At 43.0% G+C, this 25,060-nt stretch overlaps 1 protein-coding gene across 12 annotated transcripts in view; it reads left to right on the top strand.

Moving 5' to 3' along the window:
- The window catches only part of AKAP13 (A-kinase anchoring protein 13), a 232,238-nt gene that overhangs the window by 62,260 nt on the left and 144,918 nt on the right, over positions 1–25,060 (top strand). For all 12 annotated transcript variants that reach the window (XM_075432217.1, XM_075432205.1, XM_075432212.1 and 9 more), the window contains one exon: positions 8,994–9,038. In XM_075432217.1, coding sequence (XP_075288332.1) covers positions 9,006–9,038 — 33 coding nt within the window. In that variant the 5' untranslated portion in view covers positions 8,994–9,005. The remainder of the gene's footprint in view (positions 1–8,993; positions 9,039–25,060) is intronic.

The raw sequence follows: 25,060 nt of genomic DNA, 5'->3' as shown, positions 1-25,060 counted from the left end.
TACGGTATCTTTCTTTAAAATAAGGCAGAGTGATAGCGGCTGTGATTTGAGTTTTGTGGGTTTGTTTTTTGTGTCGACTAATGGGTGAGGAGATGGGAGCAGGGAAACCAGATGTGCGCATTCGAGAGCTTGCTGCCTTCCTCTGCTAGGCACGGGGACGCTGCTGGTGTTAACCCTGCGGTGCTTCATCTCTTTTCACGATTTGGGTAGGAATTAAGTAATCTGTTAAATGATTTTTTGACAATTAGGCAATTGAAATGGTGCAAAAGAAGAAGCTTAATGCTGAGGCTACGGGTATTTGGCGAGGTATTCATCTCTGGAGTAAGACAGGGCTGGCAGAGACGAGTAAGGGACTTACCTATAGCATGAAAAAGGCTTGAGCTTATGTTTTCATGCATGTGCGTATATGCTAGCCTGTACCTTAGCTTTGTGTGAAGCTTCATTATTTTGGGAAGGATAATGGGGTAAATTTGGGGAAGTGGGTTGGCCAGGGGGTCAGCTGGAGGCCGATGGCACGGTGGGTGCAGCCCCTGGGCAGCCCGGCCCCCAGCCCAGGAGCAGCGCTCAGCCAGTTCCTGCTGCCGGGAAGCTGAGTTACATTAAGCAAAACGAATTAATCTATATCCAGAGGTTTTTATTAAATCATCAGTCAATTAAATCAGTGCTGCTCTGTTAGCTGGCGTTCCAGCTAGGCTCCCAGCCCTTCTGCTGCAGTGTAACCTGCGAGTTGTTCAGCTGTAGCAACCCCTGCCTTCTGTGTGGTGGGCTGTTGTGTGTGAGGGCTGTGGTACTGGGGTTTCCAGCACCATTAAAAGAAAAAAAAGACACGGTTTTACGTTAATTTTGCAATTTAATATATTCTTTTTCAATTTTTTTCTAGGGGGGAAAGGGTGTCGTGAAGTTTTTTTTTTTTTCTTGCTCCAAAAGCAATCCGTGTGCGTCTGGTTTTCCCCGGGGCAGCTTGCTGGGTTCCCTCTGTGCCTTTGGAGGCCGGCGACGGTAAAGCCAGGCCAGCATGAAACGCCTTCAAAGCTCCTTTCCATTGCTTGCAGCTAAAAGAAACTCCTGTGCGTTTGTAATTGAATGGCAGCATATGGTTTTTGTTTGCAGACAGGACACAGCTGGGAAGCAGTATCACCTGTGCAAATGCTGCATGAGGGATGTGTGTATTTTTAAAGGAATGATTTTAGTGCCAAAACATAACCTTCAGCAAGTAACGTAAATTCAGATGATTGTACACAAATATCTGGGGTTTTTTTAGTTCTAAGCTCAGCTGTGATAGTAAACACGATGCTGCAGTATGCTGGTAACTTGTTTGCTGCCACACGTTTGAAGTGCGATTCCTCATTTCCTCACCTCCTCTCCTTTCCATGTCCATGGCTTTTGCTGGTGATATCACTTTCCATTGTGTCTGCAAAATAACCTTAGGGTGGATTTTTTCTCCTAATTCCTCCAGCCTTCTATTTCTGACCAGACATGTAAAATTAGGCGTTAGTGTAGCTACGGGGAAAGTCATTCTGCATTTAGTAGTATGATGCCTGGAAGGACATAGGGTTACCTTCTGTCTGAAGGTTTATTTTAGTCACTGCAATTGCTGCTACTCTATTTCCACAAATTTCCCCATGCACATAGTTGAAGAGCTGGGTTACGGGTTTATTTCTCCTGCCAAAGCTGTTTGTAGGTTTTGACCTGATTTTTTTTTAGTCTCCTTTCACACGGGTTTTAAGGAGAGGGCATTAATACACTGATTAGAAAGCCTGTTCATTTTATGAATGGAGAATTCTGGAGTTCATGCAGTATGAGTGAAGCTGGTGGGACAGAGTGTGTGAGGAAACCTGTCTCTCACCCAACAAGGCAGGGTGAGAGTAAGTTACTGCAGATCTGAACTTTGTAGGAAGTTACCCAGGAAAAACACCAAGCAAGAAAATATAAGTAATTAAAAAACCCCCTCAAGTCATTGTTTCTTTCCATTTTCAGACTTTCTACTACAGGTGAAAAAGAAAAAAAAAAAAACAAAAACCAAAAACCAAAAAAACAACACCAAACTAAAAAAGGCCTTTTTTCGAATAATTGTAACAGAAAAGCAAGGATGCTGGTGGTGGGTAATACAATGCAGTAGTGTCATGTACCACTGATTAGAAGAGGGGAATATTCCAGCTCAGTAATTCCCTTGACACTAGGGGAGAACAATAAACTTGTGAAAGAAGTTGCTATTTTAGTTCTCTTTGCATGAAGTTTATGGCTCCAGCAGGAATTCATCTGTATATGGCTGGTTGGTCTTCTCTCCAGTCCCTCACTTGCTGTTTCCCCGTCTTTATTGTACAGTTCAGAGCAGGAGCACTTTGGTTCCTGAAACTCAATCCTCCCGATACTTCTAAGCACTTCATAAATTAACATTTTGTAAAACCAGGGTGTGGGGGAGCGCCCTTGAGGACACTGTGCTTTGCTGAATGAGAAGTGATGTGGTTTTGGAAGCTTGATTTTATTTTCATAGTGCAGCTGTGTAGAAGGAAGCGATGCAGCCCGGCGAGGGGGGTGGATGCGTGCTCCCTGAAAATCCCTGGATTTCTTTAAACTCTTTGACTGCTCGTGGGTTGTTTGTCTAAAGGGCGAGGATCTGAGGATTGGCTATAATGCAGGTTGTCCTGCTGTGGGTATATTTATTGGTGGCAACGTTACAGTACAAAATAAAGTGTGTTTATGGCTTACTCTCTTAGAGAAAACTGGCATAAATAGTGCTTCTCTAATTTCTATGGGATGTATGTAGTTTGGACTACCTGGTGAAGTGCTACTCCAGAGCCTTGAAGTCACCCAATTTAGTCCTTTGAAGGGCTGAAGGCCTTGCAAACCAGTATTACAGAGTGGGCTTGTATGAATTAAAATCTGTTACATTAAAAAAAAAAAAAAATCAAACACAAAAACCCCTCCTTTGCCTTTCAGCCTGGCAGTGCTGTGATGTGGCCCTCCTTAGAGCTGGAAAGCCATCCTGCTTTCTCTGCATTTCTGCTTATCTATTCGAATGCTTTCCACGCGATCTGTAACTTCATCAGATTCTTCATGTGTTTTTTGGCTGTTCTTTCCTACCCGCAACCACAAGCTCTTCATGGCTGAGATTGTTTTTTGTACAGCTGGGAGTGCATGGTTAAAGCTCTGCAAATACAGATCATTGTTTCTGAAATCGAATGCTAAAGGGAACAAATAAAAAGTCAAGGGCAGAGGTTCAGGTAGGATTCAGCAAAGCTTAAACTTGAAGTACATATAAAACTGAAGTTTACCTAGAAAACCATTAAAACTGAACTTGAAAAGCTTGAAAAAAATCACACACTGAAAACTGCAGTGTCTTTAGTGCCTAAGGGAGAGGGAAAGGGGTAGACAGCCTTTCCCAGACATACCACGTGGATTAAATGCCCCTTGTCCTCCTGCCTGTTGCAGCTCTGGTCGGTTGGTGAAGTCAAGAGTGGTCGTTCTTGTTTCTGTCCATACTGTAGCGCTCCTTTCTGATTTTAAGAAAAAAAAAAAATCCCAGAACAGACTACTCTGAGGCTAAGGTCTTGAGAGTAGCATGAAGTTTTCTTTCTTACATTCTCCTTGTGTGGTTCGCGGAGCGGTGAGGAGCGGATGCTGGGAAGCATGGAGAAGCTGGGCAGTGAAACCGGTGTGTGACGTAAGCCTACTGCCAACAAGAGCAAGCCCGAACGGGGCGTGATGGGCAAATGGCAAAGCCGTGCTGGCAGCTCCTGGCATAGTGGCGTTCAGAGACCTTCAGTGTCACTGCTTGTGCGCCGGCTGCGGTGAGCTGGAGGACCGTCGGCCTGGCTTTCAGATTTCTCCTCAAGATACATACTTTGCCTGGGATGCCTAGAAGAAATAGGCCCACTAATTTAAGTTAAATTAAATGATGGCTGGAAGTAGTGGATGAAGAGGTTTATTGCTTAGGCACTTGCTGTTCGTATCCCTTCCCATTGCCTGTGCTTGTTTGTAAACTTTTCAGGGCAGAAACTTTGTTTACATTGACATTTTTACAGCACGTAACCAATGGAGCCCTAATCCTGGCTGAGGTTTTGGGAACCACAGTAAAGCAAATAAATGCTTTTTTTTTTTCTTGTTTTCCATGTTGGATATTACCATAGCCAGAGAACTCAAGCGTAGTCGTTTGTCGTCTTCCATGTCATCTTGTGGAAAATAACACTGAAGTTCTCTAGAAGAAACTGTAATACCCCTCACTGTGTTAATTCTTTAATGCTCAACAGAGCAGAAAGGTATCCTTCCCGTTTTGAGAAGATTTCAGTAGCTTTCCGTTTTACTGACCTGTGCAGATCTTTATAATATCTAAAATCACTGTTGCTTTTAAGAGCTTGAACCTGGACCTTTACGTCCTACTTTCAGATTTGCGAACACAAGGGATTTTACTGTGTTATCCTAAGGGGAAAAAACCTAATACAATTCCAGAAATTCAAAAGATTCAGCTATTTGCAAGAAGTAAGATGAATGGTTTTAATACAATCTGCTGGCTGCCATGAGGGTGCCCATAGTAATGCTTCTTGTGGTGGGTGGCAGCTGGGCAAGGGAGGTGGGATTTATATTTGCCTGTTCTGGTTAGTTTGGCTTTCAAGTTCCTGTGCACTCCAGATGCTGATCTCGCGGCAGGGCCAGGGATTGTCACTGCTGTCTGCGATACCTGGTAGAGCAAATGCTACCTGCCCAAAAAGATAGAAATTGTTTTCTGGGGCTCAAAGCAGGCATCAGCTTGAAGGAATTGCTCTTATAATATAAGGGAAAACACAGTTTAGCCTTTATTTATCTTCTTTTTTTTTTTCCCCTTATTTTTACACTTACTTAGTAAGTTGGTCTACTTTATTAGGGTCCTTATGAATCTTGGTTTGATTATGACCAGTATGGTCTGTCTTTTGTTTTCCCTTTTCTTACTGTATTGTTTTTTTTTCTTTTAAAGCTTTTCAGGGGCTGCTACCTCCCTACCCATTGCTTGAAGAAGTTCACTTGTCTAGAAACCTAAATTTAGTCTTTTGCTGACGCAGAGTAGTCATTCATGCTTATCTGTCACTCAGGTTTTCTCATATGTTTTTGCCAAAGCACTTCCTAACAAGATAAAATAAAATAGCTTCCAAACCTGTCTGTCTCCTTGCAAAATAAGTTTGCATCCTTTGAAAAATTGGACTGACATGTGTATTATGAAATGAGAAATCATTTTAAGTTCTGATGTAAGGGCCAACTAGTAAGAGAAGGGGGGGGGGAATCTTCCTGGAGGAAGTATTTCCAGGGTTTTTGTTTTCTTGTTTGACAAAAAACAAACAGTAAAAATTAGTTGTGAGTTTGAACTCACGGGCCTCCCCTTTTTTCCTCGACAAGAAGAATCAGTATTCTCCCTTCCTTACACATCAAGTGTTCACTTCTTTTGTACTCTGTGACTTGTGGCACTTCCCTTACAGCCCAAACCAACTCTGCCACAGAAGGAGGTTGCCCACGGGGAGTTTTTAATGCTGACTTGTCCTTCCCTGATCTGTACATGCCTTTCTCCTCGTTCGTGTTTCTCCGCTATCTGGCATCTGCCAGGAAGGTGATGGAGCAGGACAAAACAGTCTGCGCTTCTGTCGGATGGCAGAGATGTGAGGATGCCATCTCGCTTGATTCCTTGAGTATCGGGAACCCAGATGCTCTGTTCAGGGCATGCGCTGCTGCTGCTGCTGTTTTGTACAGATCTGCGATACCTCCAGTGCAGCATGTTTGAGCTGGGCAGCAGGGGAAAGCTCTCTTCGCTGATTTCCGCAGTGGTCTTAAAAGTAACCTGCTTACTAATACTCGCCTGGTCTGCTCTTTGAAAAAGGACTGGTGGAAAAACTTCATCAAAGGAGCTTGGGCAGTGTTTGCACCGTGGGTTTTTTCAGCTAAGATGTCTTGAGTGTATCAAGTGCGATGTGTAACGTAGCAGCTTCTGTCTTGGGGTAAACCCGTCACAGTAGACCTTGGGATGAAGTGCATGAGCTGTGCTTTCTCCTGTTGATAGAGGTGTGGTGGGTGTTGGTGGCAGGTGCTAGAATGGCATCTCGTACAAAAATTGTGACAGCAGCTGATCAGTCCTATGGCATTGCAACCCAAAGGTCAAGTAAAGAAGCACTGGTTGTGGTGTAACACAGGTCCCTCCATGGCTTTGCTGAAGGGTAGGCTAAAGCACCAATGAGGCAGTCAATAAGAAATGGGACAAAAGGGGTAGCTTAGATACCAGATTCCTCCTGTCAACACCTCTTAGCTTCTCAAACCTACATCAGAGAGGGGAAAACGTAACAGTCTAGATCCTCCTACTGCTTTTCGGGATTAGGTGCATGCCCCAGGCTTGCACTTAGGGCCTTCTTCCTGATGTCATGATGCTTTGGGTGGGACACTTTAGAAAGTGTTGGCTGGATGACTGGGTGGAGCAAACAAGGTGGAGCAGGAGGGATGAGGCAAACAGCCGTGGTTGAAATCCAGGTGTGACCTCCCTGAGTGTACGCTTGTTCCTTTTGCTTTTTGAGTGGACGTAGATGTTAATTTGCTTTCAGATCACAGAAGCTATTGTGTGTGATGGCAAGAGTGACAATAACATACCTGTGAACCGTGATAGGGGAGAAGTAAAGCTGTTAAATGACAAAGGAGGGAGGAATATGTTTGAATATGTTAGAATAACTTCTTTTCCTCAGAGCAAACTCCCGACAAACTGAAATAGGTGATAAAAATTAAGAAACCTTAATATTTCGGGACAGAGAGAAACTGGAGGGCTAGAATATACTTATGACCTGTGGTGTCTTGGGCAAACACAAATCTGTCGGGTTCTGTTTTCCTGGATTTTTCGTGTGACATCCTTTAACTTGCACCCTATCCTATAGAAGGCCAGTAGTAATATTGCTAGTGTAGAATGATGGCTGAATTGTGGGGATAACGAGTAACCTTAACAGGTGCTGTAAATGCAAAAGTAGAGATTCTTTGTCTTTGAAGGTGTATCACACTGTATCTTTTATCAGCAGGAAGAAAAGTTGTTCAGTTACTTGTCATGGCTTGAAAAGATGTGGTGAGAAAATGATGCTTTATATTGACTCTCTTTAAACATTATTACCTGAGACACAACTGTTCTGGTTCTGTGCTGTATTATTGTTTTAAAAGTCATATCCAAATACTACCAAATTGCTGTGTTAGTCTCCAGGTCGTAGTTTCGCTTCCTGAGAGAACTGGTCCATTGCAATGAGACTTTGTAAGAATTCAAATGTGAAGTGGGCTTAAGAGGGAGTTTTTCCAACCACAGTTTAATTTCCATAAGATACAATAAACACTCTCAGCTGGATAATGTTTTGGTACCCCTGTTCAAGATTCCCAGGCTCAGAACAGTAGAGAGGATAAGGTAAGCTGAGATTGGCAGATCTTGTGCCTTTTTTGGTTTTGTTTCTTTTCTTTTGGAGCCCTCAGTAGGACTGGAGAGCAGAAGCGTGCTGTAGGGCAGGAGTGAGGATTGCTTGCAGAGCTGTTTTGGGAGATCACCTGCCCAAATGGTAGCTACTGCTGCTAGTTCCCTATTTTCAGGAGTAAGTCAATCTTTGCAAGAGTTGAAAATACAAGGAGAACTGTCGCGCTTGACCATTTTGAGGCATTCTTGCTGTTGGAAGGGGAAACTTGAGGCTGAAAATAAATACGAATTTGACTAGATTTAGAAGTATTGCAAATAATTCCTCCGTCCCCTGGCTGCTGTGGAGGAGCTTTTGCAGAAGGACTGTGTTTTGGTGAGCGAGCTTGGCAGGTAGCTGAGGTGTTTTAAAGCAGCCGGTACAAAAACGCTTCCTTGTAAAATAAGGAGAGCGTGTGAGGGAGCAAGGATAGCTGGAATCAGCTAAGAAAGCTTAGGCTGTGGTTTAATTTCTGTCTTACTAAAGGCAAACTGTGGGATTTGGAAGGGAACAACGTATGAACAAGATCCTGTGTTTTTGTGTGAAGAGCAGAACAGTATTTCATCCCTTTTTCAAAAAAGGGTTTGAAGTATTTGCAGAGCATTACCAGTACTGTAGACACGAGCAACAACACAAATTCCATTTTTAATTGTTTTGCATTCCTTCATTTTAGGATCTTGGACTGCTTAATACACACATTAAATGGAAACTTACAGTTTTCATTTAGGGTGACTATTTTCTACTGCAGTGGACAAAGTAATGCAAGTGAAATTCTGGGTCAACTGATTCAAAGCTCAATACAAAGAACTTTCACCAGGTTATGTAGAAATTACAGGGGCAGACCTGAAAGAGGAAATTTTCTTGATTAAAGCCACTTTGGTAGGACCAATAATGATAGTTTTTGACTATGAAAAATGTTGATGCGGAATTGTAAGCGTCCTCTATTCTGGAAGTTTTCCCTCAGTTTTGCAAGGACCATTTTGGATAGTTTAATTTTTAAATAGTTTTGAAATATTTCTTGAACAAACAGTCCAGTGGGAGGGGAAGAATAAAGGCACCAAACTAACTTGGGCCAGGTGGTATTTTCCAGCGTAATTGGCCTTCTCCAGCAGTGGAGAGAACTACAAATCTTTACAGACATTTGTTGGGGGGGATTGGGAGAATGCATGGACAGCTGCCAATGAAGGGTTGATAATTGTCATAAAAAGCAGATGTGATGTGAAAGTTGCTAGGAGGAAAGATGAGCTGAGATGGAAGTGGAGAGGAAATGAGTTTCGCTCGGGACATCCTCAGTGCCAGCACTGCCGACGGTTCAGATGTGTGCTTCGCTCTACAAAGCATTTTAGAGTTGTCTTTGCTTAATGTGAGCATAAATAAAAAAAAGTGACAGATATGTTTTGGTCTGAAAGAGAGAAAAAAGAAAATTGTTGTGTAAAAGTGACTACTGAAAAAAATAATGTAGGGACGCTAGTACAGCTTTGGAAGTTTAACATTCTGCAGCGAATGAAGAATTACTTAAAATTTTACAGAACATGGCTTAAATTTGTCTTTTCTTTTTTGTTTCAGTGTTCCGAGGTCATGAAACTTAATCCACAGCAAGCTCCATTATATGTGAGTACAAAATTTAAATTTTTTTTCCCTTTCTTGCTATTCAAACAAAATGCTTCCCTCCACCCTTTTTGGAGATGCTGCTCCTTTTTTCTGTGCTCCCCAAAGACCTTATTTGTGTTTGTCGAATTGCAAACGCTCAGTGGTAACACTCAGGTAAGTCACAGAGCTCCTCTGTCTTTCCAATGGACAATTTTAAAGAAGTTTTGAGACACCTTGTAATGCTGTCAGCGTGCAGGCATCCCCCTGCTTTTATTTTTTTGCTCCCAAAAGCGTGCTGGAGCGTGTGGCTGTGCTCTTGCGACTTTATGTGTTGAGAGGCTGTAAGAAGAAATTGCTTGTGTGGAAAACAGGGCATCCCGGTGTGCGGTGCTTGCCCACTGTAATAATATTTTTTCTGGTCAGAGTTTTAAACGTGGCAGAGAGGAACTGGAAGCAGTGAACGGCTCAGCTGTGCTGGGACTGCTGCAGCGGGGAATGGTTTACGTCAGCCTCCTGGAAGCTCGTAACTCGATGGCTACGTTAATAAGGAACAAGCTTCCTCTCGCTCTTGAATAGCAGCTTTGTTGCAGAACATGGGGATTGTCAAATTAGACCTGGATTCGCGGGGGTGTACGCACGTGTGTTATATTTGTGCCAAAACTGGCAGCCAGGTTTGTAACCGTTTGTTTTCCACCCAGCCTGGCCGTGCTGGGAGCAGGGTCAGCTGGTGAAGTCGTCCTGTGCTTGTGGTCCTACCCACAGACCTGGCTAACAAGGGTGGAGCTGGACGCAAGGATGGAAAATATGGAGGGAAAATTGCTTGCAAATGTGGCTTTTAAGGGGAAGGAAGGAGAAACTATTAGAGGTGGTGATAGACCTGTATCTTGGAAAGTGGTGTGTGCTGTAAATAACGGATTGTATTGACCTTTAATGCCATGGAAGCTTTTAAATTTTGCCTACTTGTAATTACCAGCTGGAAGTTTGTATTGGAATTTATGCTTTACTTACTGTGCTAAGTCTTGTGCTTGAAGCAAGACTAAAACACTACCTAGTGTGACCTGACTTTGGGAGAATGGCTTTTCTGGAGTACACCACCATGTTCCGTATTACTGCAAAACTAAATTTTGCCTGAAATTTGTTATATCACAAGCGTACAGAATGCACCTTGGCTTTGAAGAAACTTAATTTAAACTTAGGACACATTAAAAGAGAACGAAACTTATGTGCAAATATATGATGTAGATGCTACAGTAGAAACACATGAATAGTAGAAAGCAAGATAAAGTTATCCTTAAGTCTTTTGAGCAGTGGATGACTTAACTAATCTGGAGGCTTTGTTTTACCGGTCTTATCTTCTGACTTAGTTTGTTTTCCCACCATTTTGTGTGGGTTTGTATTTAATGTGTAATGCTGGAGTGGTATACTTTAAAAGTCCTCATCCCCACGTGATAGTGAGGAGGACTGGGCTGAGGTCAAATGTAGCCCGGTGTGAAATAGTGTTTATATGGCACTCGGTATAGTGTTTCTTTGCAATCCAAACAAGTTGCTGACAACATTATTAATACATCAGGGACTCCCTTTTCTCTCTTCCTCCTCCTCCTATGGCCAGGTGTATAAGCAAATCAGCTCACTTTCAAAACAAGCAAATTTTGGTAGCTTAAGGAAGAGGTGGGAGACAGAACAAAGAAACTCAAGGACTTTGAAAATTCAGTATTTAGTCTTCCTGTTTGCTCTCAGTATAAATGCTTTGATGTTTTAAGATCAGTTTTGTTTTCCACATGTTATTAATTGACAGCTCAGCTCCAGTTGCTAGGTGTGAGCAGTACACGAAGAAAAATGTATCTTCCTGGTATTTTTATTTTTCAAAAGGCAGACACAACAGTCTTGCGGCGTGGCCGTTGCTAGGTGAATTTCAAACCTCACCAGGTTCCTGCTTCGGAGTGATGTCAGCTCCGTTTTCCATGTACGGGCTCCTTGAGCTTGTGTTCAAATTACTGAGAACAGTATCCTGTGAATTTCTCTATATGGAATTTCATCTCTGTGGAATAAACAACTGGAAATAATAGACAATACAGACATGTCAGGGGATCTCTCCACATTTGTCTACTCTCAGGAAGAATTGCTTCCCCCTGAATTCACCCTTTTGTTCTTGACATCTTTGCATTGCATGCTTTACACTCTTCCTCTTCTAAGCCAATAGTTTAGATTCAAGATTAATTTGGCTTATTGATTTTTTTAAATGCATTTTCATCCTGAAAGCTCTGTTTGGTAGTTGTTTTTATCATCATCAGTGTTACTGAGCTCGTTTTAGGAGGAGAAAGTAAAAAACGGTGTCTCCAGTTCCTGGGAGCCAATTAGAGAGCTAGAGCACGTTTCATCCTATCTGATAATTACCAGGTTGTCCACATTAATGCCTTACAATTATGAAAAGTGTTTTGGGAACCTGAGATGTCCGATGTACTTGGGACGAAAGTTTTGTGGGTGATGGAGAAGGTGGTACTACTAAAGATATAGAGATTCCTACATTACTCAAGTCGATGTATGTAAGTAGAAAGACGACCACCAGTTGTATCCCTCCTGGTACCTTCTTTGGGCTGCTTGGACTTTCATTTACCTCGTCTGTAAAAATTGCCTGTCCTGCCTCTGCAGAGCTTGGGACCACTGGGAGGTCACAGCCTGTAATGGTGAGACTACGGGGCCTTTGTAAGTGTAAAGATTAGGAGATAAGGTGGAAAACACATCCTGTAGTAATAATGAGTGTCGTGTTTTTGTGATTAAAGAAGTCTGGCCCATGTAAGCATTGTCTGATTGTTTGCTGGTCAGTGAGGTTGCCAGGAAGCTGAGCTGAGTGCTATATTGCTGCAGGTTTGGGCTGGGGCACGAGCTGTGCCTTTCCTCTGCAGACAGACAGCTTCTGGCTCGTTCAGTTGCTCTTCCCAGGAGCATTGTATCACTTGCCCAGAGCGGTTCGTTACTGGCCCTTAATGCTCCTTAACGGGCTCTCCCGGCTCCGGAGCCTGACGCTGCTCACAGCAGCATGGTCATGGGGCAGAGGAGCTCATGCCAGGAGAGATAGCGCAGCAAAGTGTTCCTCAATATAGCACACAGAAGGTTCACCACAGTGCGATACCATTAATGCTCGTGCTTCAACGGGCTGTAGGTCAAGCAGCTGTCCCATCTGCACCACTGTCAACACCTAATTGACTTTATAAAAGGCAACGTTACTTTGCAGAGTCTGTGGCTTAATACTGTGGTGTAAATTTAAAATAAAGATGTTCAAACGCGCTTCCTCCTTCCTCAGGTGTCTCGACGGGGTACTGACATGAGCAGCTGTCTTGCTGCCAGCAGTGATGATCTGAAGTGAGGTAGTAGAGTGGGAAAGTCCTTGACAGTCTTCTGCGGTTCGCACAACTGTGATGATGAAGGTTCAAGTTCTCCCTGTTACAGCAGTGGCCTTAAACTTTGTGATACAAGCTTGGCTTCAATGCAGAGGTGGTCTCCAGAGCCATAATCAGCATAGCATGGGGAGGGTTTTAACAGAGAATGAGCTTTATTTCTTAGCTTTTTCACTAGCACGGGTTGAGGATACAAAAAGCAACCGTCATTTGGCTGGACTGAGTGTATCTGATCTCTGTTGCTGCTGTTCTCGTGGGTTGTTTTGTTTCCAGTGTGTAATTATATGGGTCATGCTTTACGTAGTCTTTAGTGCCACTATGGACATTCTGTGGAAAAGGGATATTCTGCAATACAAAGTCCTCACTATACATTGATTTCTTCAGGTGCCTTTTACTTCAGGATGTGCAAAAAACAGAAGTCCCTGTGGCTGGACAGTCCTTTGGTTGCCTGCCTCGGACTGTAGTCAGGAACATCTCTGTTGATGCACAGATGCCAGATTAAATCTGAAACTGGCTTTACCTACATCCATTTTGTATTTCAGTGCTGTCCCGTCAACATGGGAACTCTGTTGAGCACAGCATGGTGGATGAAGGACAGCATTTCAGACCTTATTTCTGATCTGCCTGGGGCTGTGTGCTCAGGAAGCCCAGGGTCTCACATCTGAAGGACTGCATCGTTCTGCTTGCCGGCAGGGCTCAGGTGGAATGAGGGGGGGATGGTTTGCAGGGGGCTGTGGCTGATGGGAGGTGGGAAGTTAGGAGCTTCAGCTTTGCTTGGTTTTGTTAAATACTTGCAATGACCTCACTGATCATCACCTTTTTATAAAAGTTGTATCTCTCTAACAATAAAAGTTGAAATTTCAACTGGAGTATTGTAAAGTACTTCATAGCTGTGGTCAATATGTTATTGAAATATCCAGATCATCAAGGAGTATGCAGATAGGGGAAAAAAAGGATTAACGTTGCTCTAAACAATGGAGGTTTATTAAGTGACTTTTTTATTGTTGTGATTCATTAAATTCTCATTTTATAAGTGAAATAATTTAAATTAGTCACTTAGCTTTAACTAAACTATTGCTGACATCCAGGCAAGAGAAAGAAAATGAGAAAGAGCTGTGTAAAGGTGAAGTACTGATCTTTATGTAAATGTTACCATTAATTGAGAATCCAGCAGCGTATTCAGCAGGAGATTTAATTGCAAAAGGATCAAGGATCGCAAGCTGTGTCCTTATTTCTAATCAAACTTTAATAAATACAGAGTGCATGTGAGTGACTGATCAAGGTCGAGTCTTCAGCTGCGTGCAATATCCTGAAAATCTTACTGCAAAAGTGACCTGCGTAGCTTCTGGTTTCAGCCTCTGCTAGCTGTGGGATCTTTGTAACATCATTGAACGTTCTTCTAACTCACTTGTATCTCCTGCCACTCTGAAAGCAACGTTGTTTTTTTAAGAACAGCCTGCGAGCAGTACTGAGTGTGAAAGTGTTGGAGCAGGGCTGGAGTGACATGCAGAGGATGAGTTGGGAAGCGTTGTCATCTTCTCTTGATTACTGCCAAGGCTACAACCTTAGATCTGCCTTTAAGACAGGGATGTTTTTTCACTGTGATAATGATCAGTGGGTGTGAAATGGAAAAGATTAGCAGCTGGAGAAGGATGATGTATCCCTGCGAACTAGTTTCCTTTTTCCTTTTTGATTAAAAGGAACAAACTTGTTTGAAATCACAGCACTCCTCCTCTGCATGGTTTGTCTAAGGTGTGCCCACGTTATTTGGAGGGACAAACCCAAATGTGTCATAACTGGTGATTGCATGGGAGGGCAAACACTTAATTGATAAAAATGCTCCCATTGACTTTGGTCTTTAATCAGGTTCATGGATGGAGTCTCTTGTAAAAACTGCTTCTTAGGAGCTGTGTAACCTGCAGAGTTTCTCAAGGAGAGTTTTGATAGGGATGAGAGCTCCCACTTCCAAGCCAAAATGCCATGCAACTTCATGAAGTATGAACTTCAAAAGCCTCAGAAAGAGTGCATTGACCTTCTCTTAGTATAACCTGGGTTTTGGGTACAGTAGGTCCTCTCTTCTGTTAATGAATGAACTACTCTTGTAGGTTTCCCGATGTGTCCTGCTTTAATCTAAACAGGAAGAAAAGGATAATGCTTATAATATTGTTTTCCCGCTTACATATTTCACACAGAATGATGCCCTGCTGAAGTGCACTGTGCATTCCTGAGAAAAACAATTGCGATAACCTCTGATGTTCATGTCTAAAGAAAAACTCTCTTTTGAATAAATATCAAAGAAAGAAGTTCACAATACAGAGAGCTTGAGGGTTGTGGTAGCAGCGTCTGTCCCAAGCGCCGACGCTGCCCGTGCCTGCAGCGAGGTGTTGTGCAGGCATGCTGTGCCTGGCAGCCCGGTGCTTAGCGTGGCTGAAACATCTCAGGTGTGACTGGAGCCCTATTGTGTGCCAGATAATTAATGTTCTTCAGAAATCTCTACCAAAGGGACAAAAGGACAAAATGAAATACCTTTATAATCCTCCAGTAAAATGTTGTCATGAGATTGGCAGCTGTGGTTTAGTTACTTTTCTACTAGCATTGAATTTGTTTGCTTAGTGGCATCTATGGTGACAAAGGCCACTGGGATGCCTGAATATCTGAGATCAGTCCAGCAGAAAAAGTAGAACATACCTTGCATGCTTTTGATGTGGGGATTTCTTACGAAGATCGCTGTACAGAAAGCCCGTCTTACTTTCTTTTGAGGTCCTTAGGCAAGAGGAGAACCACCCTTGATGTTTAGTTCAGCTCTATGGTGAGAGAATCTGATAAACCTCTTGTCTTTTATTTGTGGGGTACTTGATTTCTTAATGACAAACTAGCTTTCTGCCCCACCTTCAAAATGTCTTTGAATTATGAATGAGTAGAAGGCCTCTGAGCACCTTTAACAGATAAAATACTTGCTTGTGTTGCTTGTGGAAGAACCTGCTTCTTGATTGGTTTTAAGAAAGTCATTTGGGACGCCTGAATAAACTGATTTTTTGAGGAGCATATTACAACTTGTCTAGTTCTACTTTTGTTTTGCAGGCAAAATAGTTTCCTCACTAAACTGTGCTTGACCTCATCTTTAAGCTTTTGTTGCTTAGGTCCTTGATCTGGATTCTTTTCATCCTCCACTTCCCAAATACTGGTCTACATCATGCAAGAAGTTATCCCTTCTGTTGAAATGGTGTCTGGCAGCTGCCGTCTGAGCTCTGCACCGTGCTCTGGCAGGTTGCCTGCTGCTTCCTCGTTCCTGGGTACCTAAATGAAGACTTTGGGTGGCACAGTTTGGTGCTCACGAGGCCATTTGCTTGGCTTGCTCCTCTTCAGTTAGGCATTCACTAGCTCATGAGATCTGTGCGATGTTAGTGTAGGGCTTCTTTGGAAATGGTCACTTCTGTGCATGTACTGAGGGCAGCTTTGGCTGGAGAAGTCAGAAGAGGCCTGCTGACCATCAGCATCGCCATTTTCCTGGATGAGCCATTTATTACATTGCAGCTCAGGGGCCGCTTCTCAACGCTTCTTCCGTATTATCTGAAACTGAAAATGCTGGTGATTTGGGTTGCAGGTCCTCCTGCCGTTAATTATCAGCTTGTTCTTTTCTTCTGTGATCCTGTTTTGTGGGTATGAAAGCGCTGGTAAACAATAAATGGACTAGCTTAAAGTCTGGAGCACTTGTCTGAAATTTTGCCCTGAAGTCACTGCTGCTTTGCAGAATTGTGTGTGAACTTTAAATAATTCAACTTCCAAAAGAAAGATGCTGGGTACAGGGAAGGGGTGGGAAAGCAGAGGAGACAATGATCCCTTGTTTTGGGGAGCTATTAGATTGCTTCAGTCTGTTTTCTGAAAGTGTCGAAGGAATCCTTACATTGTCACACGAAGAGTTTTATTAAAACTGGGTGAAAATCTGTAGAAGTCTTGGGCTCTGAATTTAGGGTTCTTTATTTCTTGTGGTAGCCAATCAGCTGGTTAATATCTGGAAAGACGCAAAGAGATTGTGTCCTATCCCCAACGTTGGCTGACACTGTTGCCTTCCCTCCCTCAGAAGGAACGAGCAACAGAGATCAGGACTTGGTGGTTAAGAGGATGAAAATACTCTTCGACTACTCTTTTTTCTCTGCAGAATGTATTTATATAGAGAGTTTATAAAGACTGTTATGTTACCTTTAGAATGACCAAACAGATTTCCCATCTTATCAATCAGAATACATGTCTGCATTTTATTTTCTGTAACAAAGTGCTGAAAACACTGAAACAGCCGTTTTGTCAGACTTGGAGGCAGTTCTGGCAGCAAAGTTACTGTGAGAATTGTGGTTATGAAGATGTCGATTCGATGGAAGCACGACGTTTTCAAATAAACTCTCAAATCTCTTGCGCTTTACCTGCAGTGCCTCCTGCCTGCTTCTGAGGGTTGTGCTGCAAGCGCTCGCTGCTCCGCCTTTCTCAGTAAAGCAATGCCGTACTGTGTGTAAGTGGAAAATAAAATAAACTGTGATTAATTGCTGAGTGCGAAGACCGATGCTGTGCACTGCCATCAAGTGGCAGTTCTCTTGCAGGACACATTTTCAGGGCTGCTTTCTGCAGGGCTGCCTGCGTCTGTAGCTTTGTTTCAAGGTGTTTCTTCTAAGCATCACAAAAGTTTCATCTGTCTGGTAGCTGGGGTTGCGGGGGGTAGCTAATGGTTATAATGATTTCTATTCTCTAATAGCAAAAATGTCACTTTAAGAAGTGCCTCAGTTGCAGTAGCTGCAAGTACTGTTGTTGTGAAATATTTAAAGACTGGCGAGGATATTCTGCAGCTGGCAGGAAAATTAACGTTCTGAAACACTCTGAGCTCTTGTCTCTTTGAGGGTTTTGTTGTACTGTAGAGGAGGCTGAAATACCAGGAAAACTCCATCCTTCTGCTCTCTTATGCCTTTGGATGTTAGGGTTCAAACCTGATTTTTTTGTTCTGATTTTTTTTTTTTCCTGCTTTTAAGACACATCAAGGCTATTTGTGAAAATACTGCAGTGACGGGAGATTGTTTCAAATAATGTGTCATCATATGTACTTTATCTTCCAGGAACTGTGACTCTCTCCACCTCTCTGGTGCCAAGAGAATAGCTGCATTTCTGTTAGTCACTAAATGCATTCAGTCTGCCTGCTATTTTTCCCAAGCACTACGATTTTGTTGTTATTGTTACATGAGTAATTAGCAGGAGACACTATCAATCACTCGAGCAGCTGGTAATAAAATTATCTGGTTCGGTTCTCTTAACAGTGTAGTGAAGAACAGAAGAGGTTTAGGATGAGGCCAGAGCAAGATGTTCCCATCAATTTGGGTGTGTTTTATAGGAAAAGATTGTAGTATTTTCCACAATTTGTATAAAACAAATAGTAAAAGCAGTACTTGTTGTGGAAACTGGGTGGGAATGGAGGGTAAATTCTGCTATAGAGAAGTTCCTCATGTCTTTACATCTTGTACTCGTAGAATCATAGAATGCTTTGGGTTGGAAGGGACCTTTAGAGGTCATCTAGTCCAACCTCCCTGCAATGAGCAGGGACATCTTCAACCAGATCAGGTTGCTCAGAGCCCTGTCCAACCTGGTCTTGAATGTTTCCAGGGATGGGGCATCGACCACCTCTCTGAGTTCCTATTCATGTGGTGACATTACGTGGAGACTTGCATAGCTTAGAGGGCAACCCCCAATGTGTTATCGGTTGTGTACTTCCACACCTCCTTCTCCTCCCTACCAGAGTGTACGGGGCTTGCGGTGGAAGGGGTTTGGGGTTACTGTCAGTAGTTGCTTGTTCGGGCAGTACAGGCCATGGTGACTGAGGACAGCAAGCACACAATGTTTTAAATGAATGGTCTGGCTAACACTGAACTGCCCAAATAAACAAAAAATTAAATCATTATTTTCTTCACTATGCTTCCAATTTCACCCAAACAAGAACATTATCGTACCAGTCCTTCCCTAGATGTTTGCATACAATACAAATAGTTGAACGCCACTTTTCTTATCCTTTCTATTTTTCTCCTTAACTTTTGACTTTTTGCCATTTTGCAGTTAATTTAGTTGTTAATTTTATCACATCTTCCTATGTGCTAAAAATTATTAGAAATGACCTTGACTGTTGAGTTTTGTGCAGGCCCTCTGCATAGCACAGTCCAGCACCGAGCAGATGCACTCAACGTGCTCTGAACAAATGTTGGTAACGTAAGTGCTGCAGAGCATGTAGAGCCCCGTGCTAAAGCAACGATGCAGCTAAGTTAGCTATTAAGAGCCAGCTGAGTAACTTGCCTGGCTCTGCCCAGCAAAGTGGTATGTCACGAAGACGTACCCATAAAGATAAATCATGTATCTTTTTCAGCACTGACGAGGTCCTGTTACTTTGATGGATTTTCTGTTGGCAGTCTGTAGAGATCTCCTTCAAGCTGCCTGGATTAATAAGTATGTAATACCTGTAATAGGCTCTTGACACTCAATAAAGATTTATCTCTGAGCTGATGGATTTGGAGACCAACCAAGACATGCTCTGTCAAAGGATGGGGCTGCCAATAATGGATTTCTTCAAGTTTTTACATTTCTGTAGGAGTTTGTGTTGCTTGCACTGGTTCGGGGTAGGAAATCCACCCCTTGCTCTCCTTAAACCTTCTATCTCTTTGCAGATAAACCCTGCTGCAGGATTAGACACCTGAACTGGCTTGGGACATGGTGTGCGGTGAGATTGCGTCAATAATTCAGCCGTAAAGATGCTGGCTCTGCAGACAGACAGGTCGAGGGTGTCCGTGCTGTGTTTTTTGCACAGGTCGCAGTCAGGATGGATCTGTGGGAGCCAGCTTGAGCCTGGAGTAACAGTTCAGGGCTGTTTCTCATAGATGTCTATGTTTTCTGACATATTCTTTTTACCCAAAGAATCTTGAATAAATAGTCTCTTGACTCTGTATCCCTACTTTACCCTGTGTCAATCTTTAATCCATCAGTGTGCTAAGCTAAACTTATTTTTGGACTAGATTCTTTCTTACCTTTGGGGGAAGAAAGTGGTGGAGAGAAGACAGTTATTTTGCATCTATGTCAGTGTTGTAGTCGTGGCTTTGTGGCTAGCATTGGAAGAGGAGATCACTTGGCTCGGTGTAGCGTTGATGAAATACGGAAGGTATCACCTTGACTTGCTGTGTGGGCTGGCAGACAAACATGTACCATCGTTCTGCTCTTTTGGTGGACTGTGGGCAAGACATTGCGGTCTGCAAATGTATTTTCCTAGGGGAAAGAGACTGCTTTGCAATATCTGCCTTTCTCATCATAGAGGGGCTCAGAATCTGTGCCGTTAACCTGAAACCTTTTGCTGGCAGAAACAATATCACTGCTGTTAATTTAAAAGGGAAATAAAGTTAGGTTTGGAGATGGATATTTTTTTTTTTAAACCATTGGAGTCATTCTTGTTGTCTCCATTTGTGATTTTTTTTTTCTTTTAAGAAAACAAAAAAACCCCCATCACTGCTTCATGCTTCTTTAAGATCAAGGAGATTGAAGTCATTGGTGATGAAAAAGGACCCAAATCTACTCCAAACCTGGCAGCTTGCCATTCTGTTTATTTCTGGAGTCTCTCCCTGGAGGTTTTATCTGCAGGAGTTTGCAACACTCCAGCCGAACAACATCCATCTTTCTCCACGCTGTGACCCAGGTCACTGCCTTTATCAAGGGGGATATCTCCAGGCGAGGAGGGGTTTCTAGAGCTGCTCATGTTCAGACAGATTTCACAGCCCTGCCTTTGTTTCTGGCAACTGGAGTTCTGCAGAATAAGCTGCTTTTGATGTGATTTTTTCAGCTAAATGCTCCTTTGAGTCAATATGTACTGGCGAAATTGAGGATGTCTGTAATGACTGCTATTATCTTGCTGTAACGGATACCTCTGACCTCATCCCCTGGTCCGTTCCTTTTATAGGCGTGTGCTGGGAGCTCGCAGGGTAGATGGCCACATCTTCAAAAGGGGAGGGGTGTTTCAAACAGCATTGTTGCAGCATCTGGGAGTGAAGTACCAGGAGGCCATGTCCATGCCCTAATAGTGTTCCCAAGAGAGAAAATGCACTCAAGATTAGGTGAGGTGCACACAGAATCACAGAATGTTCAGGGTTGGAAGGGACCTCTGTGGGTCATCTAGTCCAAACCACCTGCCGAAGCAGGGTCACCCAGAGCAGGCTGCACAGGACCTTGTCCAGGTGGGTCTTGAATATCTCCAGAGAAGGAGAACCCACAGCCCCTCTCGGCAGCCTGTTCCAGGGCTCCATCACCCTCAGAGTGAAGAAGTTCTTCCTCATGTTCAGATGGAACTTGCTATGCTTCAGTTTGTGCCTGTTGCCTTTTGTCCTGTCGCTGGGCACCAGTGAAAAGAGTCTGGCCCCATCCTCCTGACACCCACCCTTGAGATTTTTATAAGGATTTATTAGGTCCCCTCGCAGCCTTCTCTTCTCCAGGCTGAACAAGCCCAGCTCCCTCAGCCTCTCCTCATAGGAGAGATTTTGCAGTCCCCTCATCATCCTCATCACCCCGTGTTCAGGCAGAGAGGGAAAGTGGCTGAGTGGGTGTCTTGTAGGTAGGACCCATGCCTAGATTCCACCCCTCTGGGCTGAGCAGCTCATCTGCTTCTGTTAATCTCAGAAAAGCAGCCTGGAAGAGTTTGCTGGACGTAGGTTATTTTCTTGCCGTGGAAGAAGAGCATCCCTTGGTTTTATGAGCCAGTGGTGATAGCGCTCGGTGCCTGTGTTGCGGCTGACAGGCCGGAATGCTTAGTCAGACCTGGGAAGACTGGGATCCAAGGCTTTCTCAATCTGAAGAGTTGTTCCAGCAGACGAGAGCATTCTCATGTTTGCTGTGAAAAACAGTTGCCCAAACCCCCATCTGCTTTTGCAGTCAGGAGCCTGTGCGTCTACGTGTGATTTTGTTCTGCAGGGAGGTGTCCGTGTGCTGTGGGTGTCCTGTCCAGAGGTGGTTCTCCAGGGGGGTTACACATGTGTTTGCACCAACCCGAAGTAACCTCAGATGGGAGGGATCTTCCAGGATACTCAGCCAAGATGGGGACACTGTCTAGGAGCAAAAGTGTAGCTGTTGACCTAGTGTACTGGCAGGGGTAGATGGTAATGGATTACTGAGCATCTGAACAATTTTATTTTGCTGTTTTTCTTGCAGGATGATTTCTGTTACTTTTTCTAAAGCTGCCTTGCAGTTGTCTTTTCCATCCTCCAGCTGTTTTCCCAGTATTCTGCAGTTCTCAACTTCAAGTAGAATTGTCTCGGCTTTCCCTTTGATTTTGTTTAACTGAATTATTGTTGGTCCTGTGCACTTTGCAAAGAAAATGTAGTATGATTGAAAACCCAGCTGTTCTTTTAAAAGCCATTTGGATGAAAAATACTCGGTGCATTTGAACCATGATTCCCATTTCATTGATGGGGAAACTCGAAGCGCGGGGATGTGAACGGACTTGCCTCCTGCTGTAATTACAGCCCAGTCCTGTGTACTCTGTGTCAGGCAGTAGCTGGGGTAACAGCAAGTCGCACTCCATTTAAAAATTAATAAATAAAGGTACCAATGAGCCTGAATTCCTTGAAGGAGGAGGAAGAAACCATGGCTGTGATTTTGTGGTGTCCTTCTGGGTACGGTGCAGTTTTTCTTAGGAGCTATTTAGAGCTTCCCAAAGGGGAAAAAAAAAAAAAAATCATCTGTTTCAAAAGCATATTTCTCCTTTTGTGTCCCAACATAATGCAATAAGCAATGACCCAACAAGGATCTGATTCATGTTATGAATAACGGAAACAAAGCAAAACTTGTTGCAGTGGCAGGTTATGTTGACTCATCTAATCCAGCCCCTAATCCACCCTCTTTAACAAAGCATCGTCGCACCGATGCCTACAGCAGCTCTTTAGAAGGAAATATATTGGGAGGGAGGTTTCTTTACTTGTATGTGGATCTCTAAGCCATCTAACACATGGACTTTCTGTCACTGGCTAGGCTTTACCTGCATGAAGAAACAGCTGGAGATGGCAATGGTCAGCAGCAGCAATTTTGCTTTTCTGTGTGCAGGATTACAGTTGGTAGTGTTTTCTCATTAAAAGCAGAACACTAAAGCAGTGCTTGAGTGCTTCAGCATTTCTAACGCATGCTTCATTTTCATAAGTATTTTTAGACTCTGTGTGTGGGGGGAGGTCAGAGTGGGTGGTTAGTGGGATAGATAACATACTTCAAAATTCCGAATATGAACCATGGGGGGAAAACCAAGCTTAGAAATCACATGCTTCGGCTATAAAAATAGAACTTGCCTTTTTTTTCTTTATTAAAAAAAACTTTAAAATTTGTTAGGCAGTGTAGTCCATTGTAGAGTGGTGAAGCTACTGCTGGTAGAGCTGATATCCCTCAGGAAAAACTTGTCCTTGCCAGTTAAGCTCATGGTTTTCATCTGGATGTCTTGAATGCTGCGTTTGCCAGGGCTGTCATTGCAGTCCCACTGTAGAGGATCCTCTATGACCAGTTCTCCAAAACCAGGCAGATTTCCGGAGCCTGAAGTGGAAAAGAAAGATGTCTTTACATGCTTAAAACAATTTTTGGAAGGTGTATAGTATTTTTCAGCTAATAACATAAGTGATGTTAATTTTTTTGAGCTTAAAGATTTTGTTCACTTCATCATCACTTCCAAATATTGCTGAAGTCATCTATTAAAAAAAAAAATCCTTTGAAGATAAATAATTCACCTTTACAGACACAGAAACCAAGTCTGAGAAAGAAGAAATGATTACTCAGAGTTGCTTGTACTCTGCCTACGCACAATCTCTGTACCTTTATAACTGCAGCATTGGAAAAACAAATACCTAAAAAGGTGGAGTTGCCCTAATGCCAACAAAATGTGCTGACAAACAGGTGCGTTGTCTCTCTGGCTTTGGTTTTCAGACCTAGTCACAGCTTTTGGGACTTTTCAGAGATAATTACATTTCTGCTGCATTAACTAAGCCAAAGGTTCAGAGATGTGCTGCACTATTATCCCATTCTGAATTGTTTTATAGGAGTTTAAAGCCCAAGGTCAGGGCTTTAAACCTGTCCCTTGGCAAGGCAGACCTTCCACTTTCTCCCTGCAGTTTGAGGAAGGGAATATTTTTAGGGAAAGAGCCACATCTACATTCTCCGCACCCCGTTACAGCTATCTAAACCCAGAGATTTTCAGGTCTGAACGAGGGAGAGGGCGACCTCTTTCATGAATGGACCAAAATGGAATGTTTTCATTTCCAATGGGCTTGAAGCCAAGTAAATATTAGTCAATCCAAACTAGTTTTGAAATTAAATTATTCTTATTTGTTGGAGCATTCCAGAGAATAGCTTTGATCTGCCTGTACTTTCACCAAAGGGATATTGGCAGGCTGGCCTCCCATTTCTAGCCATTCGGGATGAAAGAGGGGTTATAATAACCACCTTGTGTGGCAGTGATACTGAACAGATGACATTTTTTGGACATTTTTAAATGAATAAAGGTAAACATACTTCAATTAAAATGTTTTTGGAGGCTGAATGCAATAGTGCTGTTGGAAAGTCTTCTATGTGGGCTGGAGGAATTTGGCTGCATTTGTAAGTGATTTTCATTAACTCCAAAAATGTTTGAAAGAGAGGGGTTTGTTCTGTGTGTTATTTCCTTTTCAAATAAATACCTTGTTTGAACAGAACTTTTAAAAATCAAACTAAAATTGGCAGCGGACAACAAAATTGTTAGTAACTGGGAAGCAGAGATGTGCGTGGAAGGAGGACGGTCTTGCTTATTTAGTACTTTGCTCTTTTCCTGCTGGGGTCTTGGGTCACGTCACGCACGGTGAGCCGTGCTGTGCCCCGTGCGGCGAAGAGGTAACACAGAACATAGCCCTGAGTAAACTGAAGGACACAGCAGTGAAGTGGCAGATTGTCAGTCTTGCTGAAGATATTTGGAGACAGCTTAAAATTTCAATTAAAGTAAAAAATAAAATGCTCAGTTAACATATTAAGGCTATTGGGTGTTCCCCTTCAGTCTTGCCGGAGGGCCCTCCAGAAGAGGAGGAAGAGGGAGCAGGGTGATGGGGACCATCCTGCTGTAAAGTGCTACTTGGACCCAGCCGAGGAGCCTTTCAAACTGATATTGGCTGATGATAATTTGTGCTTGCCCTAGCCTTAAACATGAACTGATGTAAACGGAATTAAAATATAAATACAGTCATTTTGGTTGCATAGGACTGATGGAGTTCATCTGGTCTAACCGCTCCCCAAAGCAGGGCCACCTTCAAAATTAGGTCAGACCGCTCCGCACCTGTAATTCAGCTATCTGTATGAGAAGTTCAGGTATCGTTTTTTAAGCCCCAGTTTAGACAGATTTCAGGTTATTTGGAACCTTAAATGTTCAGGTTTTTTACGTATGTTTACATGTCTTTTGTCGATAACTAAATCTACAAAATAGCTTTTGCAGTAACGCTGCAAATTAAATTGCTTTTGCTTGATATGGAAGGGACTGTTTCATGTGGATGGACAAGTGTCTTCTCATACGCACGCTATGCGGATTTGCTTTTCTTTCACAGGAGCTGGACTAGCTGTGCTCGACTTCTGCGTTCAGTAAAAGAAGAATCT

The sequence above is a fragment of the Opisthocomus hoazin genome, chromosome 10 (assembly GCF_030867145.1).
Source record: "Opisthocomus hoazin isolate bOpiHoa1 chromosome 10, bOpiHoa1.hap1, whole genome shotgun sequence".
Taxonomy (NCBI): Eukaryota; Metazoa; Chordata; class Aves; order Opisthocomiformes; family Opisthocomidae; genus Opisthocomus; species Opisthocomus hoazin.
The sequence above is the reverse complement of the archived record's forward strand: the minus strand, read 5'-3'. Positions and strand labels throughout refer to the sequence as shown.